The sequence below is a fragment of the Montipora capricornis genome, chromosome 13, assembly GCF_036669925.1.
Source record: "Montipora capricornis isolate CH-2021 chromosome 13, ASM3666992v2, whole genome shotgun sequence".
Classification (NCBI taxonomy): domain Eukaryota; kingdom Metazoa; phylum Cnidaria; class Anthozoa; order Scleractinia; family Acroporidae; genus Montipora; species Montipora capricornis.
In genome coordinates this window covers 38815117-38825116 of record NC_090895.1, presented here as the reverse complement: position 1 = coordinate 38825116, position 10000 = coordinate 38815117, and the positions used below count along the sequence as shown (strand labels likewise).

Genomic DNA, 10000 nt, shown 5'->3' with positions numbered 1-10000 from the left:
TTGTGGTGAGCTGCAGGACGCGAGTGGCGATCAAGCTGTATTTAATTCCTACTGAATAGCTGGTACATATTTCACGCGCCAAACAGCTTGGAGTCATCGCACGAGCTGATTACAATAACGGCGAAATTACATTTTTAGATAACGTTCTCTAAGCTTTAATTCGAAGAGGAAGTGATTATAACTAATGAAGCATCTCGAACAAATGCAAAGAAAGCTGAATTTTTCTTCAAAGTCCCCTTTTAAAGTTAACCGCAAAATTTGAAAATCACTACTCCCTATTCACCTTGTATTTCATATTCTTTGATTGCACTCACGTGATAAGACGGCCATGTTGGTGTCAAAACAATAGAAAAATGTAGCGCAAGTTTTGCATAATAATAGAGTCAAATTCTCGAAAGACTTTTTCGCTATTGTTCTTTCCACCAACATGGCCGCCGTGACGTCAGCTGCAGTCGGAAGACCTTAGACAGCAATGACCAGAACCAGGTTGCTGACCAGCGGTTATCGTTAAAATAATGGTTTGCTGGGGGTGCTCAGTCTCGCGGGCTCAGAAAACCTGGTTCTGGTCATTGTTATTTAAGGTTTTTCGGTGCGTGCAATCAGAGAATTGGAAGGTCCAAAATGACCTCTCGTCAGTTTTTCTTGGAACGGGATGATTTGCTCATAATCTACACATAACAAACGTAATGATTCAAACAAAATATGATCATTTGCATTTTCTCTCCAGGTCGTGACGGAAGAGATGGAGTACCAGGGCCCCCCGGACCTGCAGGTAAGAAGTGGTTGCATGCATTCAGGTCTTGAGTTCCGTTTTTTAATTGAGCCAACTAGATGGTTTGAATGATACTGCTTGAGGACACGCATTTTGACGGCCGGCTTTTTTATTGCAAAAACAGTTTCGAATAGTATACGAGTTACCATCTTCCATCCCCAGGGTTATGAAAAAAACGACGTTTGCATGAGCGGAAAATCGTTCATTTCAGAGTTATCCAATTGAAAATGTATTTTTCGCTGGTATGCGATTCATTCAGCTCATCAGCTCCTTTTGTTCGTTCACCAGCAACTGTACATTACGTCGTTGTCATTTGTGTCTTTAGAGATTGGTTGCAAACCATCTACAGGTTAATCAAGTGTTCTCGATATTCAAAGGAAACCTCTCCTCTCAGCTAACGGAAAAGGGAAAGCACACAGTCATATTCTATTATGTCCTCCTTAGGGATTTTTGCAGTGCAAATCAGTTTGACGGTGACGGCGAATGAAGACCGTGGACGAAACTGTCAGATTATCGTTAGTTTGGAAAATCTAGGATTTTACCAGCTTATTAAGTTGACTGTACGGGTATTAAGAGCGGTCCATGCAGGCTTTCAATGAAGGATTTACCATGTGAGTTGCTGTTTCAGCTGTAGGAGGATGTTGTCTGTGATAAAAGGAAGGAAAGAGAAACGACACACCTTGCTCTTCATTGCTCAACGTAATCACTTGAATTATGCTATCATGGCCAAGACAAGGTGTAGTCGTATTTCTCACGACTTTTTTCAATTCGTAGGAAGAGATGGAAGAGATGGCAGGCAAGGACCCCAGGGGCTGAGAGGAATTATCGGAACTAAAGGTACTTAGGTGTAAGAATGGAATGAAATGTCAGTCAGTCATCGTCCGGTAAATGTAAACTCTCTGTTATTTTTATCAGGTGAGGCTGGCCACAAGGGAATTCCTGGACTCCAGGGTCCTCCAGGGGCTCGAGGACCGAGGGGACCACAAGGGCCGCGTCTGGCGGGTGTTAGTTACAACCGATGGGGACGAACAAGCTGCTCAGGAAACGCTACTGTTGTTTACACTGGTAAGGAGATTTTCGTTGTAAAGTGATAGACAATCAAAAGACAAAGAAAGGGGACTGATACTTCACGTAAAACTCGTTTTCAGGGATGCTATCCGCCCGCCAATTTTTTGACGGAGATAAGTCCTTGGTCCGAGACTGACCTACAACAAAATCTAAACAAATTTCTTCACCTTCTTCCGGTCAAAAGAGTTCAAAGTATTCATGACATGCTCGTACTGGTGTACCCTCTATTGAGCAGATCTGCCCCTCAATACATTTGCGATCTTTTACTTGAACGCAACTCTTGAGTTAATCTACCGGGGAAACGCAAACTTATTATACCTAGTGTTGATACCACTGGTTTGGCCCCCATGCACTCCTTCCGTTATTATGCAAGTAAGTTAAGGAATTCATTGCCAGATAATGTGCGTACATCGCCATCTCTTTTTGCCTTTAAGACTGGTTTGAGAACTGTAGAATTTGACAAACAATGCTGTTCCTTGTTTGATTAATGCTAGTCTCGAAAACTCTCCTTTAAGGGGGAAGACTCTTAACTACAAAGCTGTTCCTATGTAAAACTTTACCCGTCATATCTTTGATGTCTGAATATCAAAGAACAATCCCTTTGGACACAGATGTTCTATAGAAGGTCTCTTGTACTTTTTCGAACGACAGCCATATTTGGCAAGTCACGTGACCACGGCAGAAAAAGCGCTAAAACTCAAATTATTAACTTTTTACAATAATGAATACAATACCAATGTTCGGAGAGCATTGTTTGGCACGTCTTGACGTAAGGATTTGTTGAAATTGTGCTTATGACGAAAATTACCCTGCTTTGAAGGGAGTTTTTAACACACTTTGTTTGATTGCGTTTGTGTTGAGAGATAAAAGGGAAAATCGATGCGTGGGATTATAGAGAATGTTTCGATCTTTCCTCTTCGCCCAAAAAACATCACCGAAGAAGTTGCTCCATCGAGTTTTAGGCTTTTTTCGTTCTTTTTGACCGTTTGGGACTGGTAACTATCAGCGCATGCGTCGTAATCTAATTTTCCGCCATCTTTTTTGCGTTCCGCTGGACAAGAGCAACGACGGCTACGGGGACGAGATTGCGATGAAATGTTCGGACAGAGTTTGGACATTGCCTTTGTGGAAAACTCACACTAAAAGGAGCTGCATATGCAGGATATCGACTTAAGGAAAGATTATTAACACGAAAACGACGTTGGGAGAACACTGTGTTTTTGAGCACAGTAGGTTTTTAAGTTCGTTTCTTTTTCAGGTTTTTCGGGAACTCAGTCTGTTCATGAGTCTAATATTAATAACCTTATTAAAATATAATTTGGCAGACAAAATTACGATCAGTCAGCTTGTAGCTTGGCCCAGAAACCTCAAGAAAACGAAACGTTGTTGCAACAGACAAAGTTTTTTCACAATTTTATTTTGTTTACAAGATTTATATTTCCCGTCATTTTGGCGGCAGTCCGACCGGCGACCCGCATTGTGCGTATTACCGCTGGAGTTTATGTTTGCGGTCGGCAATGTAAGCGTCCTTAGAAACAGGTTTGTAGTTAAGAGTCTCCCCCTTAACTGGGCATTTCATATTAAGATGTTTGTATATATATTTTATATTATTGCTATCATCTTATTACGTGAAATATAATTACAATTTATTAATTAAGTATTTTATTTGTAGTTTAATCATGTTACTCCCTTAACTTATTTTCGTCGAAGCAAAATAGTCATTGTATTGTATTGTATTGTATTGTATCATTGGCGACGCCTACCTATTTTAATGTGCCAAGCAGAGCCTTACTGGCTGCCTGAAATAAAAGTTTTTCTTTTGTTCCGGTGGTTAGCCCCTCTGAACAGCAAAACTAATAGTCGCAATCGGATATCTTCCTAATACGGTGAAATGACCGAATTTAAGTTCTTGTGGAGAACGTTACCAAATAAGAAGTCTCTCAAATTTAACGCTAGGCGGTTTTATTATTGGGAAAATGGCACATTTTGTCAAATTTAAAGAGTTACAAGAGTCGAAAAGAGACGATATAACAGCGAAATCTGTTCTATATATTGTTGCCGCTTCCGTTGCCTCGTTAGCATAAGATGAATCTCATACCGAAAAGTAAGCACTGACTTATGAAAATGCATTGTATAATTTGCGGCCAACTGACCGAGTAATCTTTGGGCAATTTTGTTCGATTCAGTTTTAAAATTTCAAAAATTGGCAAAGAAATTATGGGTTCATTAGCGCCTTTGGCACTCAATAGTTTCTCACTTTTTCTTGATTATCAAACCGTGAAGGGATCAAGATCGTGGACGAAGCTTAGTTTATCAAATTCTTTTACCTTTTGAAATCAAATTGTTTATAGTAATTAAACTAAAATGCATTTTAAATACAAACTGAGAACATGTAAACAATGACGGCAGTAAATATTCCCTTTTTGCTTAGATCCTGATCTTAGATTGGTTACTGAACCCTTGACTGATCTTAGTGTAATAATTAACGAGATCTCCTTGATGTAAACAGGGTTCATGGGCAGCGGCTTCTACACTCAAATCGGAGGAGGTTCCAATTACCTGTGTCTTCCTGACAATCCAGTTTTTGACGAGATTAGCCCTGGTTGGCAGGGCACAGCGGCCATATACGGAACAGAGTACGAAACAGGAAGCTTTCCAAGACTCAGCCACCTCCAAGATCACCAAGCACCTTGCGCCGTCTGTTACGTCAGCGCACGTGCTTCTCAGGTGATGATCCCAGCTACCAACAACTGCCCATCTGGTTGGACCAAAGAGTACACTGGATACCTGATGACTTCCCATTACGCTCACGCCCACGAAAGTGAATTTGTTTGTATCGATAAAGATGCCGAGACTGTACCAGGGAGCCACACAGACACAAACGGTGCTCTGTTGTACGTGGTGCAATCGACTTGCGGTACCTTACCCTGCAAACCGTACACCCAAGGTCATGAACTTACTTGTGTTGTATGCAGCAAATAGAGTTACGACATGATCGCTTACTTGCCTTATTTTAAGCGACATCTTTATAATTAAAGGGGTACCGTCACACCATTAACAACTTATTCTTTTAAAACAAAAAAAGAAAATCATACAGTTTTGTCACTGAGGAAAATCATCTTTGTCACTGAAAGTTTTTTTATCGTCTGCAGCTCAAATGAAGACGATGGAAGCGGATAAACCCTTTTCTTCCTAAAATAAATAATTTAAGATTTTACTCCGTCTAATTAATTATAACAACAGATGATTGGAGGCCAGTTCATGGATGCAAGCGTTAAAACATGACAAAAACTTGGCATTTTGACCTACAACATTGTATAACAACGATGACTTTTCCACTTTTAATTAAGACTCTTTAAGTGTGATCTCAGACGTTTTTCGACATTGTTTTGAAAGTTCTTTTTATCAGTAAAGACTTGAATTTTGATGTATACTTATCGGTCGCTAAGTGGCTTTCACGTTACATTGATTTATCGCCTCCATGTGTCAGTGTACGAAAATAAAAGATCTTTTACAATGGTCAGCTTTCGTTTTACAATTAATGTTAGCCATGTTTACCATTAAAATGTGAGGCAAAAGCAATGAAATCCAGCGAAGATCCTCAAAGAGGGATGGGCCCAGGAGAAACAGTCAGATGGAAGGGAGAATTTGGTTGGTTTGCCCCAAGGCATTACCTCTAAACCCCAAATTTTCGATAATAATATTGGAAAAAAAATGGTCTAACCATTTACCTTTCACAAGGAATTTTAGAAATTTTGCTTAAATATTGATTCGTTTCCTACGGAACAGCATAACTAAGGATCGAAATCCGCCAATCAATTAGTTATCGAAACACCAATACCCTCGACCACTATCCTATATACAGAAACATCCTTTGTGGCATCTGCAAGTGAGACCCCGTTTGCAAGTTTAGACCTAAAAAAAGCAGGTAAACTTTTTGACCGGTACGGTTCCAATATGCGTACGGACTCATGAAAACACCCGAACCGTGCAAGGTTTCGCACAGTTAGCGCGGTTAAGGCCTGGAATCCACTTATGTTTTTTGGTTGCTGAGCAAAAATGTTGTAAGGTTGCAATTTGTTATAATACATTTCGCTCTTTTTAAAAACAAATTTGACACAAAGAAATTAACAAAAGCACGATACAGATATGAGGAGACGAGCGATATCTGTCGGGCATCGCTATTTTAGCCGGATTGGCTGGGCTACTGCGGTACATGTTTCAGCAAATGGCCATTGTATCCGATCTTTATCGATGGAGGCAACGAACACATTTCGATTTCTTGGTGAGCATGTAGAGCTTACAAAACAACCGGCCTTGGAAAAAGTCAGGGACCAGGGTCCCGTTTCTCGAAAGACCCGAAAAGCCATTTGTGAAACTCAGTGCCATCTGCTTGTTTTGGAGCTGATCTTTTGTTTACGAGATAACAAGAACTGAGAATAACTCTGAAGTTTAACGCCTTAAATCCTCTCGTTTCTTGAGATACAGAGGGAATTGTGACACCCGAAAATGGCCCGAAAAGGTTCGGGAGTTTCTAAAAACGGACTCCATATAAATACCAGAAAGGCATGTTTGATTTGCCGCGTACAAACCGCGTAAGCACTTAACTACAACATGATTGGCTAAAAGCATTACCTTAAGGTGATTCCCTTGAAAATGACGTACTATCCATATTTTTTTCAAGCTTGGCACAATTGATACTCATACACCGGACATTAAAAAAAATGCAATGAAAAGATGAGGTCACCGTGCTTGTTTTCACGTTGTATGCCCTTTATGCTAAGTGTTTTACCGAATTACGCGAGAAGCGTTCGAAACTAGATCAACCGGAAAAATTGTTGTCATGTAGCCAAAGCTACTGAGTATTACTGAATTTGTTTGTTTGTCCGGGCTATAATCTTTAAGTAAAGGGATTTGAAATTGCTCAATCTTGCAAAGAAATGTAAGCAAATTGGACCGCTGTAGTCATCACTTTGCACTCAGTGTCGGGCTCCGAATGCAGTTTCACGTCATTTAAATGTAAATACTACAACTTCTACTATCCAACTGTTTTTCTTCTTAAAATATGTTTTCCGTGTACCTATTACGAGTAAATAAAACCATTAAAAATGGGGGTTCACTGCGCTCGTTTCTTCGCAACACTATGATAACGCATGGCAAAGGGGCAATTTCGGCTTCAAAATGATCATTTTCCGCGAAAGGACTGGGGCGAGTTCCAAAACAACACCTTCTTAACCGACAAGAGTTATCATGATTGCTCTTAAAAGCTCTTGAACAGCAAAAGCGGCCTTTATTGCCTCTCTTCGGATGGCCGGGATGAAATGTTATGCGCAGTGTGAGATGCGCGGTGCAAAACAAGGGAATCTCCTTAGCAGAGATGTAACAAATGCTGCGACTGGTCTCAAAATTTGCACCGATCCATGTAAACACCATTGCGATCTGTAATAGAATTTGCACTGTTCCATGTAAACGGGCGGTCCAGGTACAAAATTCGTCCGTGCAAAAGTTTGTCCGGACCCGTGTAAACGTCGCCTGAACCTCATCCGACGCTTGAAAGAACCTGTCTCTAATTACAGCCTGTAACACAAAGCGAAGAGAAACATTCTCTGTATAGTCCATTTGCATGATGACGTCACGCGCGCTGTGCGTTATGGTTTTAGTAGTAAAGACCGCGAGAGTTTAAAAAAATGGCGGCAACTGATGCGAAAAGTCATGAAAACAAGGACATTCAAGGCCACTCAAAGTCCGAAAATTTCAAGAAGAAAATTGTTTTGACTGAGGACGATGTCCCAGGGGCATCGTTCAAAAATAAGGATCCTCAAATCTTTCATAATGAACAACTTAAACGTTGGTTTAAGTGTCGAGGTGCTAGTGTGGGTGGAAGTCGAAGAGAATTACTTGCAAGGTTTGTAGTTCTGTCAGTATTTTTCTGTCAGTATTTTAAGAATTAAAGCGATTTTCTTAGGCTCCAGCTGTGTCTTTGACTTTAATAGAATAAAGGATTATCAGGTATCTGGCCAGGACAAGAAAATCGTCGATCCAGATGGAGGGATACATCTTCGTAGACTTCGACTTGAGCGCGAGCTTCGATCACAACAAACCAGCGATAATCTTCCCAAGAGAGTTACATGGCCCAGCGATGGTTGGACATTATCCTTGGAACAAATGCCTCCGTATCAGCATTGTTATTTGTTTGCTCATTTAGCCGGAGAAATGGAAAGTAACTCGAAGAAAGTTTGCCGAGGTGCTTTCAAAAGCAAGCGTGAAGGCTACGCTCTATATAAAGCCGGACATGTGCAAAAGGTAAAGTTCAACCACACGACAGATGAACATTTCTGTTTTTTTGAAAGCCGCGTAAAGGCCTCCATGACTAAAAACAAACTATACAGGACAAGAGTATCACTAAGTAAGCAAACGGCTCAGGTGAAGTCTGGGGCATGTAACTGATTTTATACCAGTCAGAAAGAACCTTTTCAGGTATATTTACTCTTAGTCGTGCCATGGTCAAAAAAAGTTCATCAATCGGAAGAAGAGTGCGTTTTTTACCTCGCTTTTCCAAGCTGTCTAGTTGAAGGTTCGAGTTGTTTGAACCCCAGTAGTTCAGTCTTGAACAGGCGTTCACACCCCCATCAAGAAAATTATAGAGAGCCTTAAACTGTGAATAGTTTTCCATTCCAGTATAATACTGCATATCGTCATCCAAAGACTTGAATTTTTCCAGTCCAAATCTTAATTCGAATTCTAATTTAGAATTCCGCGATTCAAGTGCTGCAACTTGTTGTCTGAGTTCAATAATCTTGTCTTCAAGAGAGGGTTCATTGTTACAGTGATTGGTACTATCGATTTGATTCTCCTCCGGACACATCGGCTCATTTTCCTTAGTCTCTTCTTGTATTTCCTCTTCTTTGTGGCGAACAAGTAGTCTTCTTGGTGTTTTTATCACTTTAGGGTGAGACTTTTGTAGAGGAAATACAGTTGGCACATTGTTTTGGTAGGTTTTGGAGCCCCCTTCGAAGTGAGCACTGCACACACGATGACCCGTAGTTGGACGAAAATCTTTCCTGGAAATGTTATGAAGCCATTGCCTTCTTAAATTTTGGTCACCTGGGAAATTATAAAATGAAAACTTCCCTTTATGTTTCTTCGAATTGTTGTAGCAGCCCGGAACACAGCAAGTAAATCCTCCAGCCTCGCTACTTCCAGACGCCATTTTTAAAACTCTCTTTACTACTAAAACCATAATGCACAGCGCGCGTTACGTCATCATGCAAACGCACTATTAAAGCAATTTTCCGAGCCAAAATCGGCAAATGAGTCAGGATTCGTAGATATGCTCAAGGAGGTTCCCGCCAAAAGTGTAGGTCGATGCAGCTTTGTTTTCAAAGAATGAATGAACTGACTGCATGCACAGTAATTTTTTTTTCTTCGTGCTTTGATTTCAGTAGAATTACTTTATATGAACTGCAAGAGTATGCATAATATGGGCAACAAGAGAGGTGATTTGGTTTGGTACTCTTGTCGGAGGATTGGGAAACCGACAGAAGAAAGAGTGCCGTAAAAGGAATGAAGCTGTGTTTTCAAAATGATAAAGTGCACCGAAGAAAGCTCTTCATTCTAAAGAGAAGAATGTACTCCAAGTTTTGGATATATAGTCAGTAACAAGAGAACATTAGGAGTAGTCCAGGTAAGCTAAAAAATATTGCTTTTGGTGAATAATCCTTCGTTGCCTTGCCATACTTTCCGGTTTTGTTTTTGGTAAAGGCTTTTTCTGTAACCAATGTAAAAGTATACACTTTTTTTATGAGAACCTCTTTTATAAAAACGTTGAGGCTGAGATTAACCAAAATTTTAAGAACGTTCCTCAGGCTGAGAGTCGATTAAGAACGTTCCTGTTTTGCTCCGATGATTTGTATTGCGTAATTGTAAACGAAATCATAAGCTTAAAATAAAGGTAAATTAATGTATTAAAGCTTAAATTAACTTTGTATAACAGAACATTGGTTTTCTTTCCTCAGTTTGCAATAATGAGCAGTTCTTATTTATAAATTTAAGAACATCTTAGAACGCTTTCAGCCTCACAACGTAACGCAAATATATAAAGCTATTTCGAGAAAGTTTGTCAAGAATAAAGTGCACGCGACAATCCCGAAAGGTAATATG

General features: G+C 40.1%; 2 protein-coding genes across 2 annotated transcripts in view; one reads left to right on the top strand and one right to left on the bottom strand.

The window, feature by feature from the left end:
* The window catches only part of LOC138028262 (short-chain collagen C4-like), an 8659-nt gene extending 3296 nt beyond the window's left edge, over window positions 1–5363 (top strand). Inside the window, exons 3-6 of the mRNA XM_068875739.1 lie at window positions 728–772; window positions 1547–1609; window positions 1688–1837; window positions 4350–5363. Of these exons, the coding sequence (XP_068731840.1) occupies window positions 728–772; window positions 1547–1609; window positions 1688–1837; window positions 4350–4822 (731 nt within the window). The 3' untranslated portion in view covers window positions 4823–5363. The remainder of the gene's footprint in view (window positions 1–727; window positions 773–1546; window positions 1610–1687; window positions 1838–4349) is intronic.
* Window positions 5364–8210: 2847 nt separating this feature from the next.
* On the bottom strand, window positions 8211–9050 carry LOC138030822 (THAP domain-containing protein 1-like). Its single transcript, XM_068878690.1, has one exon. It carries the CDS (start codon window positions 9048–9050, stop codon window positions 8211–8213), a length of 840 nt encoding a protein of 279 aa, XP_068734791.1.
* Between the last annotated feature and the right edge of the window lie 950 nt (window positions 9051–10000).